General features: G+C 45.3%; 1 protein-coding gene across 1 annotated transcript; it reads right to left on the minus strand.

Moving 5' to 3' along the window:
- Positions 1-436: 436 nt before the first annotated feature.
- Positions 437-19,096, minus strand: LOC144610094 (uncharacterized). The gene is made up of 5 exons (XM_078428636.1): positions 18,969-19,096; positions 8,527-8,666; positions 3,061-3,232; positions 2,896-2,961; positions 437-681 (listed from the first exon to the last, which is right to left on the minus strand). The coding sequence occupies exons 1-5, from the start codon at positions 19,087-19,089 to the stop codon at positions 596-598; spliced, it is 585 nt and encodes a 194-aa protein (XP_078284762.1). The 5' UTR covers positions 19,090-19,096; the 3' UTR covers positions 437-595.
- Positions 19,097-19,786: the final 690 nt, after the last annotated feature.

Raw genomic sequence — 19,786 nt, forward strand, 5'->3', positions numbered from 1 at the left:
CACTTTGAATGGCGATGCTGGCTCGAGGGGCCGAATGGCCTACTCCTGCACCCATTGTCTAGTGTCTATTGCGTGCCAGGCACCTACCATTCTCCATGAAAAACATATCTCAGGCATCTCCTTTAAAAAATATCTCCCCACCCCCCCATCAGCTTAAACCTCTTCTCGTATTTGACATTTCTAGCCTGACAAAAAGACTATTTACCCTTTCTATGCCTCTGCTTATCAGAGCGGCACAGTGGCGCAAGGGCGCACACAATGTAGCTGTAGAGCTGCTGCCTCACAGCCCCAGAGACCCAGGATTGATGCCAACTACGAGTTGGTACGTTCTGTGTCTGCATGGACATTCTATGGGTGTTCTGGTTTCCTCCCACATTCCAAAGATGTGCAGGTTTGTAGGTTAATTAGCTTCTGTACATTGTCCCTGGTGTGTAGGATCGTGCTCGTGTACGGAGTGATTACTGGTCGGCACAGACTCAGTGGACTGAAGGACTTTGTTCCGTACTGTATCTCGAAACAAAACTAAAAATCAGCTGTGCCTCAGCCTCCAACGCTCCAGAGAAATCAATCCAAGTTTTTCAACCTTTCCTTCTGGTTAATATTCTCCAATCCAGGCAACATTCTGGTAAACCTCGTCTGCACCCTCTCCAAAGCCGGCACCCTCTCTAAAACCTTCTCTTCCTGTAATGGGGCAACCAGAATTGTATGCAATGTTAGGTTATTTCCCCAGTCCACCTTTGCAACTGCACATTCTAATCATTAACTGCCGAAAGTGGCCTAATTAAAGTTCTTTAGTGCAGCAACATGACCTCCTGACTTTTACACTCAACCCGTCTCCCACCGATGAAGGTAAGCCTTGTTTATCATCCTGTCGAGTTGGATTAGCACTTGCAGGGTGCTATGGACCTCAGTCTGGATGGGTATGAAGGCATCGTAGCAAGTCATTTTGCAGATGATACTAAAGTTGTTCATTATTGTGGACACTGAAGAAAGTTGTCAAAGGTTACAAAAGTACATTGACAACTGGGAAATTGGCCAAAGGAATGGCAGATGAAAGTTATCTCAGACAAGTGCGAAGTTATGATGGTTGAGAAGTTAAACCAAACAAAGACATACACAGTGAATGGGAAGGGCCTGGAGAGTGATGTTAAATAGAGACCTAATGTTGAAAGTACATTGTTCCCTGAAAGCGGCAACATGGGTAGGCAGGATGGTGAAGAAGGTGTATGCCATGCTTGCCTTTATCAGTGTGGGCATTGAGTAGTGGAGTTAGGAAATCATGTTACATTTGTACAATGAGATCTTACCAAGAATATTGGAATAATCTGCAAAGGTAGTGGTACAGGTTGGGACAATTATAATGTTTGAAATAAATGCTGATGTAAATGGATAGGAAAGGTTAAAAGGGACAAGGGCCAAACACAGGCAAATGGAAAGGTCCTGTTTGCAAACGTCTCAATCTCTATGTATACAGCAAATAAAGAGAATAGAAGGGCCTTCAGGGGGTATAGAAAATGTGAGACAGGGGTACTTAAAAGGAATTATAAGGACAGTGTGCGGCATGATGTGTCACTGGTGAACTATATTAAAGGAAAATGCCAAATCATTTGAAAACAATATTAATGCGAAAGAGACATCCAGTGTATCAGGACCCAGCCATGAATGGGGTGGGGTTTCACATTGTGTCAGAACCCAACATGTTGGGATTCAGTGTGTCAGGACACTGACAAACGTGTATGGGGTGTCAGAGTTTATCGTAATGCCGAGATAAATGTACAGGGGTTTAGAGTATATCAGGATGTGCAAGTAGATTGGCTATGTACATATCGCAAATTGTTCCATTTTGTAGAATGAATAGCAGAATTTAAAGAGGAAATGACACAGAGGTTGGAAGTGGCATGGGTGGGGTGAATACTAAGTGATGGTAATGTGGAGCGAATAAAATGATATGATTGCTGCATTAGTACAAAATGCAGGACAAAGGATTTGTTTCACTGTTATGTGGGATTTCACGTATGTCAGGACACTGCCGGGCAAGTAAAGGTTTCACAATGTGTCAGTCCCTGCCAGGCATATATGGGGTTTCACATTTGTCAGGACCCTTCCGGAGTGTATGGGTTTCACAGTGTCAAGACTCTACCAGCAATGTACGGGTTTCAGTGTATCCGGAACCTTCCAGGAGGGTGTGTGGGGTTTCAGTGTATCAGGACCCAACCAGGAGTGTTGGATTCATAGTGTATCAGGGTCCTGCCAGGGGTGTGTGGAGTTTCAATGCCTTGGGATTCTGCCAGGGATGTGTGCGGTTTCACAGCGTGTCAGGATCCTCACAGGGGTGTGTGTGGTTTCAGAGAGTGTCAGGATGCTGCCAGGAGTGTGTGTGGTTTCAATGTGTCAGGACCTTGATGGGAGCGTAACCTTGTCAAGAGTTTTTGGAGTTTCACGGTGTACGAGGATTCTGCCATGTGTGTCGGGGATTTTGCTGTGTAGCAGGGTGTTGTCAGATGTGGAGGTCTAACGAAACTAACAGATAGACAATAGACAATAGGTGCAAGAGGAGGCCATTCGGCCCTTCAAGCCAGCACTGCCATTCAATGTGATCATGGCTGATCATTCTCAATCAGTACCCCGTTCCTGCCTTCTCGCCATACCCCCTGACTCCGCTATCCTTAAATACTGAACTGAGTTATGAGCAGTGTATTCATTGACCGAGCATGAATTCCAAGTTAAGTCCCAACTGGCAGTCTTGACGCAGCGTGAAACCCCTCAAAAGGCAAATCCATCCTATTCCCCGGCCCCTGACATTTGGGCTGTTATATTTTGCCAACCCGTGAACAACTATGGTTCAATATCAATTCTATCAATTAAATAGTTTGGATTGTGTATTTCTTCACTCACCTTTCAGTTGCGAGGATACATCACATAAACCTGGGGAGATGTCCATGAATTCACGTGGATCAGGATCTATTTAAAATCAAAATGCTTAAGTGAAACCAGCTCTGACCCACAATGTAAAATATACAATATTTCAATGTGATTTGTGTTCATGTTGTTTTACCATACCAGGCTCCAGGATTTCTTTCAGCATTTTATCCAATTTTGCCAATACATTCCGCATTTTCACGAAGGATTCCCACATCACCATCCGAGACGGGGAGTCTTTCTCCATCACCAGACTCAGGAAGAGAGCAGAACTGTGTGTCTGGTTTCCCTTCTCGGCAAGTTCTGGGATTTGCTATATAAAAACAAAATTCAAACGAATAAAGGATTATTATTATTATTATATTATTATTTATTGAACAGTAGACTGATGGACACAGTGAATGGGGAAAACATAGTAACATAGAAAATAGGTGCAGGAGGAGGCCATTTGGCCCTTCGAGCCAGCACCGTCATCCAGTGCGATCATGGCTGATCATCCACAATCAATAACCCGTGCCTGCCTTCTCCCCATATCCCTCGATTCCACTAGCCCCAAGAGCTCTATCTAACTCTCTTTTAAATTCATCCGGTGAATTGGCCTCCACTGCCTTCTGTGGCAGAGAATTCCACAAATTCACAACTCTCTGGGAGAAAAAGTTTCTTCTCACCTCAGTATTAAATGGCCTCCCCTTTATTCTTAGACTGTGGCCCCTGGTTCTGGACTCATCTGGACTCCTCCAACACTGGGAACATTTTTCCTGCATCCAGCTTGTCCAGTCCTTTTATAATTTTATACGTCTCTATAAGATCCCCTCTCATCCTTCTAAACTCCAGTGAATACAAGCCCAGTTTTTCCAATCTTTCCTTATTTGACAGTCCCTCCATTCCAGGGATTAACTTTGTGAACCTACGCTGCACTGCCTCAATAGCAAGGACGTCCTTCCTCAAATTAGGAGACCAAAACTACACACAATACTCCAGATATGGTCTCATAAGGGCCTATACAACTGGAGGACCTCCCTGCTCCTATACTCAAATCCTCTCGTTATGAAGGCCAACATGCCATTAGCTTTCTTCACTGCCTGCTGTACCTGCATGCTTACTTTCAGTGACTGGTGTACAAAGACAGCCAGGTCTCGTTGCACCTCCCCTTTACCCAATCTGACACCATTGAGATAATAACCTGCCTTCTTATTTTTGCCACCAAAGTGGATAACCTCACATTTATCCACATTATACTGCATCTGTCATGCATCTGCCCACTCACTCAACCTGTCCAAGACACCCTGCAACCTCCTAACATCCTCTTCGCTGTTCACACTGCCACCCAGCTTTGTGTCACCTACAACGGGACCCCACCACTAGCCATATCTTCCCATCCACTCCCCTTTCTGCGTTCCGCAGAGACCGTTCCCTCCGTAACTCCCTGGTCCACTCTTCCCTTCCTACCCAAACCACCCCATCCCCGGGCACTTTCCCCTGCAACCGCAGGAGATGCAACACCTGTCCCTTTACCCCCCCCACCCCCCTCAATTCCATCCAAGGACCCAAACAGTCTTTCCAGGCGAGACAGAGGTTCACCTGCACCTCCTCCAACCTCATCTATTACATCCGCTGCTCCAGATGTCAACTTATTTACATTGGCGAAACCAAACGCAGGCTCGGCGGCCGTTTCGCTCAACACCTGCGCTCGGTTCGCGTTAACCAATCTGATCTCCCGGTGGCTGAGCACTTCAACTCCCCCTCCCATTCCCAGTCTGACCTTTCTGTCATGGGCCTCCTCCAGTGCCGTAGTGAGTCCCACCGGAAATTGGAGGAACAGCACCTCATATTTCGCCTGGGTAGCTTGCAGCCCAGTGGTATGAACATTGACTTCTCCAACTTTAGATAGTTCCTCTGTCCCTCTCTTCCCCTCCCCCTTCCCAGATCTCCCACTGTCTTCCTGTCTCCACCTATATCCTTCCTTTGTCCTGCCCCCCAGACATCAGTCTGAAGAAGAGTCTCGACCCGAAACGTCGCCCATTCCTTCTCTCCTGAGATGCTGCCTGACCTGCTGAGTTACTCCAGCATTTTGTGAATAAATACCTTCGATTTGTACCAGCATCTGCAGTTATTTTCTTACACTATCAATCTATCTATCTATCTATACTACTAAAACCCTCGGTTTGTTTGTGTTTATGTGCGTACCATGCCCTCTACACAGCCTAAACGGTGCACGATAGCGCCACAATTCTAGGCTCACCTTACTCACCATTCCCCTGTGGTGTGAATAAACCCACTTATGGTCCTTTTTAAAAACAATTTCCGTTATAAACTTTAATAGATGCACTCCCCCACCCCCCGGAGGACAAGCAGGAGGACCAGCACCCGTCCCAGCATGCCCAGCACCTGACCTTTCTCCCAAACTGCAGCGCGCAGCAGAGGCTGTGGCAGAAGGTCCAACAAGATGGCTGTCGCCCACCGTTCCCCGCCGATCGCAGCAGGAGAAATGGGGCCGAGGTCAGTGCCTTCTCCCTGTCCATTCTCGCCCACCCACGGCCCCAGGAGACGTTGCCACCGTTCCCCGCCACAGATTGCAGCCGAGATCCAGGAGACGCTTCGGCTCCACAGGAGAAACGGGGCCAACGTCACTGCTTTCTCCTTCTCCCCCCTTGCTGGCACTCGGGGGAGTTGAGTATCGGAGCAAAGAGGTCCTTCTGCAGTTGTACAGTGCCCTAGTGAGACCGCACCTGGAGTACTGTGTGCAGTTTTGGTCTCCAAATTTGAGGAAGGATATTCTTGCTATTGAGAGCATGCAGCGTAGGTTTACTAGGTTAATTCCCGGAATGGCGGGACCGTCATATGTTGAAAGACTGGAGCGACTCGGCTTGTATACACTGGAATTTAGAAGGATGAGAGGGGACTTTATCTAAACATATAAAATTATTAAGGGGTTGGACACGTTAGAGTCAGAAAGCATGCTCCCAATGTTGGGTGAGTCCAGAACCAGGGGGCACAGTTTAAGAATAAGGGGTAGGCCATTTAGAACAGAGATAGGAAAAACTTTTCCAGTCAGAGAGTTGTAAATCTGTGGAATTCTCTGCGTCAGTAGGCAGTGGAGGCCAGTTCTCTGAATGCATTCAAGAGAGAGCTAGATAGAGCTCTTAATGATAGCGGAGTCAGGGGTATGGGGAGAAGGCAGGAATGGGGTACTGATTGAAAATGATCAACCATGATTACATTGAATGGTGGTGCTGGCTCAAAGGGCCGAATGGCCTACTCCTGCACCTATTGTCTATTGCCTTCATAGTCCCCTTTGTTCACCTGCATCATTGACACTTCCGATTTAACCTTCCTCGACGCCGGGTCTCCGGCACTTCATTTGCTGTAAAGCAGCAACTCTACCGCTGTGCCACCATGCCACCCGATTTACGGATTGTTCCCAGGGACGGATATCGAGTGCTGGTGGAAGGTCATTAACTTGGTGAAAGACGCTCTTTGGTCTGCCCGAGCTTTGTTCACTTCCCAGCGGAGCGAGCTGTCCTTCGGGGAATGTTGCCGACTGGCCCCCTGAAGACTGCAGGAGTACGTGCTGAGGGACGCACTGAAGCTTTGTGCAGCCAACGTCAAGGCTCTGAGGGGGAGGGCGATAGTCCAGGTTCCTTCCGTTGCTGGACATGGGGGGCAGGGTGTGGTGGAGATGCCCTTCAAAAATAAGGGAAGGAATTCCACACCAGTGGGCCACATGAGCGGCAAGGGTGTGGGGTAAAATTGTGTCATTTGCTTAAACAGTATTGAATGTATGTATAGCCTCTGAGAATGTTGGATGGAGTTTTGTAAGAATCATGTATTGTATATATTTATTTCTCGAATAAAGTCTATTTTGAAATTTAGAAAAACCTACTGCATCCAGTGTTCCTGATGTGGTCTCCTGTACATCAGTAAGACCAAGCGTAGACTCGGTGAGTCATGGACTTTGCTGAACACGTGCTCGGTCCGCCAAGTCCTACAGGATCTCCTGGATTTCCTCCAAGTCCTGATCTCCTGGTCACTAACCATTTTAACTCCTCTTCCCATTCCCATAGACTTTTCTGTCCTGGTCACTTCCATTGCCAAAGTGAGGCCACATGCAAACTGGGAAAACAGCAGCTAATATTCCGCTTGTGTATTTTACAATCCAATGGTACGAACACCGAATTCTCTAATTTTACATAACCACAAAACCCCTTTCTCTTTTCGCCCACAACCCTCCCACACCGCCTCTAACCTGTATTCACCCACCCCCTCTATGCCATCTGGGCTCAGACCTTTCCACCGATATTCCTTACCCGAGCTTCACAATGCGCAACATTTTGCACTTTGTCTCACACCCTTCTGTCTTTTCAACTGTGGCCTTTGTCTATCAAAACCCCCCTCACCTGCATCAACGTGCTATGCCAGGTTTTGCCCTGCCCCTCCTCTCTGCCTCCACCCGAGAATCAGCCCGAAGGATCAAAATTGCACCCATCCATGTCTGAAGAAGGGTCTCGACCCGAAACGTCACCCATTCCTTCTCTCCAGAGATGCTGCTTGTCTTGCTGAGTTTTTTGTCTTTTCTTGCTCAGAATGAAGGCTGTGTTCCCACAAGGATTGGGTGATTCTCCTGCATTTCCATCTCGCCCAGCTGAAAGGGCGAGTAGATTGACACAGTGGGCCGTTACTTGACTAGTCATGGGGACAGGTCTGCCAATTCCGGATCCTGACCTCCGTGTTCTAGACAGCACTGCAGGGAGATGTGCCCTGAGCTCTGTGAAACTATATGGTGAGTTTATAGTCTCTTCAATTTTACATTCTTTTAAAGCTGTTCAGTACAATGGAATTGATTCCAGGGCCAAAGAGATCAGTGAAAGGTCAGTCACTTGGTTATGTACTGGAGTCAATGTGAACAGACTGGTGTAGTTGCAGAGTTTCTTCACTCAATGATGACAGTAAACTCCGTGGGACTATATCGCATCCAGACAGCTGCAATTCCTTGTGTTTCAATTAAGTGAACTGAATTTGACCAGCATCCTTGATGGGACTGGAATCAGATTTAGTTTAGTTTAAAGATAAAGCACGGAACCAGGCTCTACAGTGACCATCAATCCCTGCACACTAGCGCTATCCTACACACACTAGGAACAATTTACATTTATACCAAGCCATTTAACACCTGTACATCTTTGGAATGTGGGAGGAAACCAAAGATCTCGGAGAAAATCCACGCAGGTCACAGGGAAAATGTACAAACTCCGTACAGACAGCATCCATGGTCAGGATCGAACCCGGGTCTTTGGCGGTACAAGGCAGCAACTCTACCGCTGCGCCACCGTGCCACTGTGCCGCCGTAAATCAGATGATCAGTTCTGACACTGGCTAACAGTTCACTGCTCATGTATTATTTTGGTGGTAGGAAGAGGTCACTCTGGATCTGGTCCCCAGCTCATAGGTTTAAGCCCTGATGCCAGATTTGTGGGAGACAAATTATTCAGAGATCATTATCACCAATGCAATATAGAGTCCCCTAGAGTGAGGTGAGTATAACTGGCCTTAGTCTCTCTTCCCTTTTGATGCCATCAATTCAATGACATTTTCATAAATAGAACTCACCTTACGTCCTTGTCCACTGAAATGTGCCTCCTGTCTCAACATCAAGCCGAGTCTTTCAACCCCTTCTTCAATGATCTGCTGCAGTCTCTTTCGATAATCGTCCCACTGTGTCAAGGACTCGAAGTTTGTAGAGTTTGGATCTGTGAACACAAATGAAGAATTAGGCACCTCCAGCACAATACTGCCCTATACTGCAATCTCCACCAACCCCACACTCACTGTCACTTATACAATTATATATTCTCCTCAAGTTTAATATTTCTACAGCCGCCCAGACCATTAGGAAGTGGATGAAAAACACTGTCTCCAACATATCACCAAGCATCCCTCTCCCACATTCACCATGTTCACTGGTGCAAAATTCCAGCAGGAATAATATTTCTCCCATCTTCTTGTTGTAGGTACTCAGACAATTGATGGGGCTAATCTAGTATTGATGGGATTTGTTTATTTAAAAGCCGTTAACTGCTTGAGAACAAGTCCTCCCAACACAGTGATAAAGAACTGCTTGTGAACGCAAAGTTACAACCGATAAGAACCAAGACGGTACCGTGAACCCCTTTCAAATTAAAAAGGTGTAGTATACATCCTCACCCGATATAGATAAAAAGTTTTGAACGCTACTACTGGACTCGGCATATCATTGAGAATTCAATGATCAAACAATCTAAGGAATTGACACATCTTGTTGAGCATATTTCGATTATTTATTAAAATAGATTCCCTGCAACATCTATTCTAATATTTATTCATTGGATGTGGATATCGCCCACAAGGCTGTCTATTACCCATTGAATATCAGTTGATATTTATTTTGTCCCTTCATTTTATTAATTCAGACACTCTGGTGAGGCTTGATCTTATGTCTTGGTCAAGGTCTCTGAATCTGCATCGACATAAAGGCCACCCCATCTGCTGTATAGTCCAGCGACAGCCTAAGAAAGTGGGACTCACCCAAAATCGAACTTCAAGACAAAAAGCCTGAGTGCTCCATTACAAATGATTACATAATTTTTTGTGTACAGCTGGTTTTCCCCACAAAGGAGATTAAAATCTATCCAAATAATAAATCATATGTGACGAAGGACATAAAAAAGATTCTGGAGTGCTTAGACAGAAAAAGAGCTGAAAATTCGATTGAGGGAAGCAAAATTGGCACACAGAGCTTCTGGAAAACGCTTTTAAAGGAAAAAAACCCAAAAAGGTGTGGGATACCATGAAAACTATGTCAACAACGTCACCTATAACTAAACCTATTGTGGCAGTCAATGGTTTTTGCTTTGCCACCTTCTTTACCAGATTTGAATCACTAGATAATTCTGTTAAGTGCACCAAAATACTTAATACTGTTACACCTGCTACCACTGATAGAATTGTCATCACTGTCGAAAATGTTAGGAAAACATTTTAGCGTACAAATACCAAGAAAACCGCTGGGCCATGTGAGTGCAGCGCTTTTCTTTTGAAGAACTTTGCAACAGCTGGCTCCAGTGTGCCAACCAATCTTTCAGGCTTCCATAGATACACACACTGTCCCTCCGTTATGGAAAACGTTGCATATAAAACAATTACCCAAAATACCATGTCCAAAAGAACATAATGATTTTAGACCTTACCTCAGTGATTATGAAATCTCTAGAAAGAAATTCTGCTCCAACAAAAGACAAACTTGATCCTTCCCAATTTGCAGGGTTGTGGTACAGAAGACGCTGTTGCCACTCTAATTCATATCATCTATAAACATTTAGACAAACCTAACACCTATGTAAGAACCCTCTTTCGAGATTTTTCGTCAGCTTCCAACACAATACAGGCAGACCTTTTGTGCAGGAATTGAATCCATACTTGATTCACTGGTTTCCCTCTTTGCTCACTAACAGAGTCCAGCTCGTAAAGGTGAACAAAACACTTTCATCTGTCAATGTTGGGGCCCCACAATGTTACGTGAGTTCAGCTATGCTTTTTATTTTTTACACTGACGACTGTCGTACACATAAACCAAATCAAAACATTCTAAAGTATTCTGATGAAACAGTTTTAATATCTCTGTTGAGTAAATCAGACAACCCTGAGCTGCCCCGACGTAAACGAAGTGGTCGAGTGGAGTGATAATAACGCTCTTGAGATTAATACAAAGAAAACGGAAGAAATAGTACTTGGTTCACCATCTGACTCTCATATAGTTTCTATTGTTATCCATAATGAAAAAATTAAGCAGGTGTGTTCATTTAAATACTTGGGTGTGATGATGGACCATCTGCTATCCTGGAAAGATCATATTGAATCTGTCGGCAAAAGGACAAAACAAATAATTTATGTTCTCCACCACCTCAGGTCATTTGGGGCGTGTAGACAAATTCTTCTTTTGTTCCTTACTTCTGTGATTATGAGTGTTCTTCAGTATTGTAATACTACATGGTATAAGTGTTTGTCCACCACTTCAAAGTCAAAGATCGTCGGTTAACCCCTTGAGAAACTCTATGAAGCAGACTACCACAATAACATGCTAAGGTTGGCTAACAACATTGTCTCTGACCCCGACCATGTCCTGAACACTGGATCCAAATTATTACCATCAAATCGGAGGTACAGGGTACCAAGATTTAATAAGGTTAGACTGAAGCACTCTTTTGTGCAGCAGTCAACCCTGAAACTAAACATAGAACTAGTTGAGTGGATAAGGGAGAACCAGTGGATGTGTTATATCTGGACTTCCAGAAGGCTTTCGACAAGGTCCCACATAAGAGATTAGTATGCAAACTTAAAGCACACGGTATTGGGGGTTCAGTATTGATGTGGATAGAGAACTGGCTGGCAGACAGGAAGCAAAGAGTAGGAATAAACGGGTCATTTTCAGAATGGCAGGCAGTGACTAGTGGGGTACCGCAAGGCTCAGTGCTGGGACCCCAGCTATTTACAATATATATTAATGATTTGAACGAGGGAATTGAATGCAACATCTCCAAGTTTGCAGATGACACGAAGCTGGGGGGCAGTGTTAGCTGTGAGGAGGATGCTAGGAGGCTGCAACGTGACTTGGATAGGTTAGGTGAGTGGGCAAAGGCATGGCAGATGCAGTACAATGTGGATAAATGTGAGGTTATCCACTTTGGTGGCAAGAACAGGAAAGCAGACTATTATCTGAATGGTGGCCGATTAGGAGAAGGGGAGATGCAACGAGACCTGGGTGTCGTGGTACACCAGTCATTGAAAGTAGGCATGCAGGTGCAGCAGGCAGTGAAGAAAGCGAATGGTATGTTGGCATTCATAGCGAGGGGATTTGAGTATAGGAGCAGGGAGGTTCTGCTGCAGTTGTACAGGGCATTGGTGAGACCACACCTGGAGTATTGCGTACAGTATTGGTCTCCTAATCTGAGGAAATACATTCTTGCCATAGAGGGAGTACAGAGAAGGTACACCAGATTGATTCCTGGGATGGCAGGACTTTCATATGAAGAAAGACTGGATAGACTCGGCTTGTACTCGCTGGAATTTAGAAGATTGAGGGGGGATCTTATAGAAACGTACAACATTTTTAAGGGTTTGGACAGACTAGATGCAGGAAGATTGTTCCCGATGTTGGGGAAGACCAGAACAAGGGGTCACAGTTTAAGGATAAGGGGGAGGTCTTTTAGGACCGAGATGAGAACGTTTTTTTTCACACAGAGAGTGGTGAATCTGTGGGGTGGGAGCCGCTACCAGACCGAAGCTTACCTGCTGTCCCTGCTAAAGTGACCCTGATCAACGCAAGATCCTTACTGAACAAGACCTTCATCCTCAACGATTTCTTCACCACCCGTGGATTGGACTTTTTACTTGTCACAGAAACCTGGCTTAACCCTGGTGAGCTTGGTCCACTCGTGGAACTCTGTCCTGATGACTGTAACTTCTTCACCTCAACTAGGCTCTCCGGACGCGGTGGGGGCTTAGCCAGTGTTTTAAGAAACATTTCAACTGCCGCCTCCTGAACGATGATCATTTCTCCAGTTTCGAGGTGCAACTAATTAAGGTAGGCCTAGCCTATCCCCTCCTAATTGTTCTTGTGTATCGCCCACCAAAAATGCATAAGGACTTCATCACCCAATTTGCTGATCTGATTTCTAACATTTTGCCTAAATTTGACCGGGTCATGATTCTTGGTGACTTTAACATTCATGTTTGCTGTCCCACTAAGCCTCTTGTGAGTGAATTTATGCACCTGATTGAGTCCTTCACTCTGACTCTTCACACCACGGGACCCACTCACAAGTTAGGCCATACTCTCGACCTATTGTTATCGTCCGGATTCCCAATCTACAACATTAAAACTACTGAGGCCAGTCTATCGGACCACAGCGCTATCATTTTTGACGCATCTCTGCCTTTATCTCCCGCAAAATCTCATCTCCCTGTTCGTTACTCCCGCGACATAAATTCATTGATTGCCAGTAAGTTCTCCGAGGCTCTCACAGCAGCCCCTAACATCTGCACTATTGAGGCTTCTCCCCCCCATCTCAGCACTGAGGATCTCACCTCTTTATTTAATATCACTTGCTCTTCCATCCTGAATTCTATCGCTCCCCTTAAAATGAAAAAGTCTAAGCCCAAAGGTCGGCCTTGGCTCAATGACACCACCAGAGCCCTAAGAAGGGAGTGCAGAAAATCAGAACGGAGGTGGAAATGTGACAAGCTTCAAATTTCCTTCGAAATTCTGAGAAACAATCTTCTCAAATACCAGGAAGCAGTAAATTCTGCTAGAGCACAATACTTCTCCGACCTTATCTCCAAAAACTCATAACTCCAAGGTCCTATTTAGCACAATTACCTCTGTCATATCTCCCGCCCCCAGTACCAGCTTAGTTGGGTCCCCTGCTAAGTGCGAAGAATTCGCTAAATTTTTCACCAGCAAAGTTGAGAACATGAGAATGAACATTTCCCCTCCCACCCGTGACCTAGCTGTCTCACTAGTCTGTTCATCTAAATTGGACTGTTTCCAACCCGTCACTCTACCCTGCCTTGCAAAGCTTGTCTCCGCAATGAAACCTGCAAATTGCCCCCTTGATCCTGCCCCCACTGCCCTTCTGAAGGATGTAATTGCAATAGCCGGTCCCAGCATCCTCTCTATTATCAACAGTTCTCTGGCCACTGGCACTGTTCGAAACTGTTTCAAGCATGCGGTGGTCCAGCCCCTACTGAAAAAACCTAACCTAGACCCCACCTTGTCTAGCAACTACAGACTCATTTCCAAACTGCCATTCCTGTCAAAAGTCCTTGAAAAGGCAATTCTAAACCAATTAGTGCCCTACCTACACCAAAACACTATCCTGGAAAGTTTCCAGTCAGGTTTCAGAGCCCACCACAGCACAGAATCTGCCTTGTTGAAGGTACACAACGACCTGCTTCTCGCCATCGACACCGGCGACTGTGCAATCCTGCTCCTTCTCGACCTCAGCGCAGCGTTCGATACAGTGGACCACACCATCCTTATTGACCGTCTCTGGTACGCGGTTGGCATTGATGGCACTGCCCTGAGCTGGTTCGTTTCCTACCTCAAAGATAGGAGTTTCGGCATCAACATAGGCAGTTATTCCTCTTCTCCAGCTAGCCTCTCCTGCGGAGTCCCACAAGGCTCCATCCTAGGCCCCATTCTTTTCTCTCTATACATGCTCCCCCTTGGCCAAATCATTCAAAGGAACGGCATTTCTTTCCACTGCTATGCCGATGACACTCGGCTTTACCTCCCCCTGAAACCCAACAACCAGTCAAATTTAAACAGCCTCTTACACTGCCTTGAGGACATAAAATGTTGGATGGCACAGAACTTCCTCCAATTAAACAAGAGCAAGTCTGAGGTCATCCTATTCGGCCCCCCGACTCCATCAAATCGATAACAGGCAGTCTTGGAAGCCTATCCTGCCTAGTCAAACCGCATGTCAAAAACCTCAGCGTGATATTTGACTCTGCATTAAAGTTTGACAAGCAAGTCAACGCTGTGATAAAAGCCTGCTTCTTCCAACTTCGTACCATAGCTAAAATCAAACCTTTCCTCCAATTCGACGACACTGAAAAAATCATTCACGCTTTCATTTCCTCCGGCCTAGACTACTGCAACCCCCTATACACTGGGATCAGCCAATCATCCCTGTCCCGCCTGCAATTGGTCCAAAACGCCGATTCTGGCCTCTCTCCACTGGCTCCCTGTACGGTACAGAATCAACTTCAAGCTACTCCTATTCACATATAAAGCCCTAAATGGACATTCCCCCCCCTACATCAAAAATCTTCTAACCCACCTCTCTAACTCCAGGTCCCTCAGGTCGGCCGACTTGGGGTACTCACTATCCCGCGGTCTTGGCTTAAGCTCAGGGGTGACCGCGTTTTTGCGGTTGCAGCTCCTAGACTGTGGAACAGCATCCCTCTCCCCATCAGAACTGCCCCCCTCCATCGACTCCTTTAAGTCCAAGCTCAAAACCTATTTCTACTCCCTAGCGTTTGAGGCCCATTGAGGAGGCGCTGTGAACTGTTTTGTATGTGCTGTTATGTTTGTGTGCTACTTACTGTATGTTTCATTTTTTCCTTAGAACCTAATCAGATGTACAGCACTTTGGTCAACGTGGGTTGTTTTTAAATGTGCTATACAAATAAAATTGACTTGACTTGACTTGACTTGGAATTCTCTGCCACAGAAGGTAGTTGAGGCCAGTTCATTGGCTATATTTAAGAGGGAGTTAGATATGGCCCTTGTGGCTAAAGGGATCAGGGGGTATGGAGAGAAGGCAGGTACGGGATACTGAGTTGGATGATCAGCCATAATCATATTGAATGGCAGTGCAGGCTCGAAGGCCTACTCCTGCACCTATTTTCTATGTTCTATGTTCTATGTCTAATCCCGGATCAAATGTACTTTGAAGGGTCTTGAATGTGTCATAATTTGTGATTGTATTGTTATGGTGAATATGTATCCTCGTTTCTTGTCTTACATTCTTTGTCTTTGTTGATGTTGCAAGTGGAGCTGCTGAGATGCAAGAACAATTTTAGACTTGATCTGACAATAAAGTATCGTATCGTATCATATAATCGTCAGGCACATCCTGACTCGCCGTAAGGGCACCACCATCAGTGTTGTCCACAGGTAAATTCGAATGTTCAAGCTTAGTATAAGTCACCATCCACCCTTTATATTCAGTGACACTGCTCTAATAATATTTACCACTACACAAAAGGAATAGATCGGGTAGAAGCGGAGATTCTTGCCCAGAATAGGTGAATCGAGGACCAGGAAACTCAGGTTTAAGGTGATGGGGAAAAGATTTAATAGGAATCTGAGGGGTAACTTTTTCACACAAAGGGCAGTGGATATGGAATAGGCAGCCAGAGGTGGTAGGTGACTCAGGGACTATCCCAACGATTAAGAAACAGACAGGTACATGGATAGGACAGGTTTGGAGGGATATGGGCCAAACGTAGCAGGTGGGACTAGTGTAGCTGGGACATGTTGGGCCGAAGGTGTCACTACTAGCCAGAACAAGCCACATGCAGATTGTTGTTACAACAGCAGGTCACAGCTTGCAAATCTTGTAGTTTCCCCTCCATCTACAAGATGCTGCTCCTACAGCATCCATTTCAGGGCAGACCGCTTGACAGGTTGCCCATCAGTCACGGGGATAAAAGGGCCATTCCTAACAGATAGTGTTTTGGGCTGGGGCTCAGATTTCTAGTCTGTAGAAATGATTTGGCCAAGAGGATAAAGTGGAATTCAGCCAGGTTTGCTGATATTTGAGTTAGTAAACTGTGAGGAGGTCACAAAGTACCCATATGGACCTAGATGGTTCAATTGACTGGGGAGTTTGGGAGTGGGAGTATAATGTGGTGAAATGTGTGGTCATATAATTTAGATAGAAGAATGAAAAAACAAAATGAGGCAAGACTAAATTATGCAGACACAAGAGAATGCAGATGCTGGGATCTTGAGCAAAAAATAAAGTGCTGGAAGAACTCAGAAGGTCAGACAGCATCTGTGGAGGGAAAATAACAGATGACATTTCGGGCTGGGGCCCATCTTCAGTCTGCTTCTGAGACTAAAATATATGAGTAAAAAGCACCTGCAGGGTAACACAGTAGCACAGTAAGTAGGGCTGCTGCCTCATAGCTCCATTCGACTTGGGTTCAAGCAGAGTTCAAGCAGAGTTTAAGCAGAGTTCTGCTGCTGCCTGCGTGAAGCTTGCACATTCGTGTGATCACATGGGTTTCCTCTGCGTGTCCTGGTTTCCTCCCACACCCCACAAACTTGCAGGTTGGGAAGTTAATTGGTCATTAGAAATTGTCTCTGATACACAGGTTTAAATTTCAGGGTGCCGATGAGAATATGGGAGGATAAAATGGGTTAGAATATGGTAAGTGTAAATATGATTTAGGAATGTGATACTCAGGAAAGAGTAGGAAAATAACTGCAGATGCTGGCACAAATCGAAGGTCTCGACCCGAAACGTCACCCATTCCCTCTCTCCTAGATGCTGCCTGACCTGCTGAGTTACTCCAGCATTTTGTGATACCTCAAGAATTAGTAGGTTAGCCTGTGATGGGTGTTTTTCAGCACTGGGCCTGTACTCACTGGAGTTTAGAAGAATGAGGAGGGACCTAATTGAAACATACAAAATAGTGAAAGGTTTGGATAGAGTGGATGTGGAAAGAATGTTTCCATCAGTGGTAGAGTCTAGGAAGACAGACATTAGAATTAAAGGACGTTCCTTTAGGAAGGAGATGAGGATACTGAGGATATCAGTGGATATTTTTAAGGCAGAGGTAGACAGATATTTGATTGGTACAGGTGTCAGGGGTTATGGGGAGAAAGCAGGAGAATGGAGTTTGGAGGGAGAGATAGATCAGCCATGATTGAATGGTGGAGCAGACTTGATGGGCCGAATGGCCTAATTCTACTCCTATCACATGACCTTACGATTTAGCAGGGATCTGACAATGTGAATCCTGAGGCAATATCTCCCCCACTGGCTGAGTCCCACAGAAAGCGGCAGAGTTTCAGAGTAAGGTATCCCCGATTTAAAACTGGTAACGAGGAATTTACTCACAAATATTTTGAATTCACTGCAAAAGAGAGAAGTTGATGTTGATACATAGAATATATTTTAGGAAGTAAACGCCAGACAATGGAACTGGCAAGGATTCAAAGGGTTTAGGGAAGAGTAGGAAAACGGAAGTGAGGACCGAGCTAAAAGAAAGAAGATCTTATTGAATGGCAAGTAGCGATTCACCATTCCTGCTAGTCGGGATCGAACCCAGATCTCTAGTGCTGTGAGGCAGCAACTCTACCGCTGCGAAACCGTGCCACCTTCATATTCATCTTCAACATTGATTCCCTCCGCAACTGTCACATACATTGTATGCCGGCTATAAAATGAACAATTACTTACCTCATCTAACCTAACAGCTTCCCTTACACCAGATCTTGCATCAACAGCAGTGGTTACAGGAGATGTGTGTGTGACCAGAAATGTGAAAAATTGTGGAATACATCTCTTCTACTTCTGCAAGCATTACAGGTATATTGTTTTGTACTGTATATATGACTTATATATGTGAAGTCACACACGTGACCAGTCATATTTGACTTCTTACCCTAAACAAACAGTCAGCATTACATATAAAAGTTTCACTTGAAACCAACATATACAAGTCATTTATACAGTACAAAACAATATACCTGTAATGCTTTCAGAATTAGAAGAGATGTATTCCACAATTATTCCCATTTTTGGTCACACATGTGACTAAGTGATTCTACAACAAGGCTTCTCGATTTCCCTGCTCCATGCCTCCATCTCTGATCTTCCCCATGAGAGAAATAGAGTCATCCAGCACAGAAACAGGCCATTCACCCCAACTCAACTATGCCAACCATATGGACAACATCCACACCGTCGCCCTCATCAACCTATTTGGTTACCTCTTCAAAAAACTCAATCAAATTCGTTAGACTCAATCTCCCACATACAAAATCATGCTGACTAACTGCATCAATCGGTCTATCCAAATGCATTTTCATGTTATCCCTCAGAATTCTCTCTCGTAACTTATCGACCACAGATGTTAGGGTAACTGGTCTATAGTTCCCAGCTTTTACTTGCAGCCTATCGTAAAGAGAGGCACAACATGAGCCACTCTCCAGTGATCTGGCACCTCATCCGTGTCCAATGAAGATACATGTATATCAGCCAGGGCTCCTACAATTTCTTCTCTAGCTTCCCACAGCATCCTGAGATATATCTGAGCAGGCCCAGGAGATTTATCTAGTTATACACCCTATGATGTCCTGTATCTTGATTGTAATACGTATTGGTCTCAAGACATCTCCATTACCTGTCCCAAAGTTCCTCGCCCACATATGTTTCTCAATAGTAAAAACAGAAGACATTCTGCTGCCTCTAATTCTCCTTCCTTTCACTCACCCGTTCCTTGGTCAAGAGTTGATGATTCCTGGCTTAATGAACCTCTGACATGAGGAATCACCACATTTGTGTCTCTGGTCAGACTTTGTTCCCTTGTACCCACGGCCGGATCATTTTCCATGGGGTTGCTGCCTTCAATTCGAGCTTGTTTTGATGTTGTTGTTCCAGTGTCCTGATCATCTTCCCCTGCTGAGCCGACTAGCAAATTTCGCTTGTAAACTTCCTGCATCAGAGGCAATTCCCCACCTAAAAAATGATTTGCATTGCAGATTACAGAAGAGCAATTTCGAATGGAGCAAAAGGCTGACAGAATGGGTGGAGCTGTGTGAGCCGTGAGTCTGGGGAGCAACTTCTAAAGCAGCACAGTGCGGCTGATTTACTGGCAGAATAATTACATCAATGTTTCAAGCACGCGGTGGTCCAGCCCCTCATGAAAAAACCTAACCCAGCCTAGCAACTACAGACCCATTTCCAAACTGCCATTCCTGTCAAAAGTCCTTGAAAAGGTCATTCTAAATCAACTACTGCCTTACCTACAACAAAATACTATCCTGGAAAGTTTCCAATCAGGTTTCAGGGCCCACCACAGCACAGAGTCGGCCTTGTTGAAGGTATACAATGACCTGCTTCTCGCCATCGACACCGGCGACTGTGCAATCTTGCTCCTTCTCGACCTCAGCGTAGCGTTCGATACAGTCGACCACACCATCCTTATTGACCGTCTCCGGTACGGCGTTGGCGTTGATGGCACTGCCCTGAGTTGGTTCATTTCCTCCCTCAAAAATAGGAATATCTCCATCAACATAGGCAATTATTCC

This window comes from Rhinoraja longicauda, chromosome 35 (assembly GCF_053455715.1).
Source record: "Rhinoraja longicauda isolate Sanriku21f chromosome 35, sRhiLon1.1, whole genome shotgun sequence".
Taxonomy (NCBI): Eukaryota; Metazoa; Chordata; class Chondrichthyes; order Rajiformes; family Arhynchobatidae; genus Rhinoraja; species Rhinoraja longicauda.

Coding starts and splice junctions, on each gene's coding strand:
- LOC144610094 (XM_078428636.1), bottom strand. CDS start 19,089: ATGGAAAATGATCCGGCCGTGGGTACAAGGGAACAAAGTCTGACCAGA. Junction 3,233..8,526: donor TCAGTGGACAAGGACGTAAG/GTGAGTTCTATT, acceptor GTTTTTATATAG/CAAATCCCAGAACTTGCCGA. Junction 2,962..3,060: donor GAAAGAAATCCTGGAGCCTG/GTATGGTAAAAC, acceptor GATTTTAAATAG/ATCCTGATCCACGTGAATTC.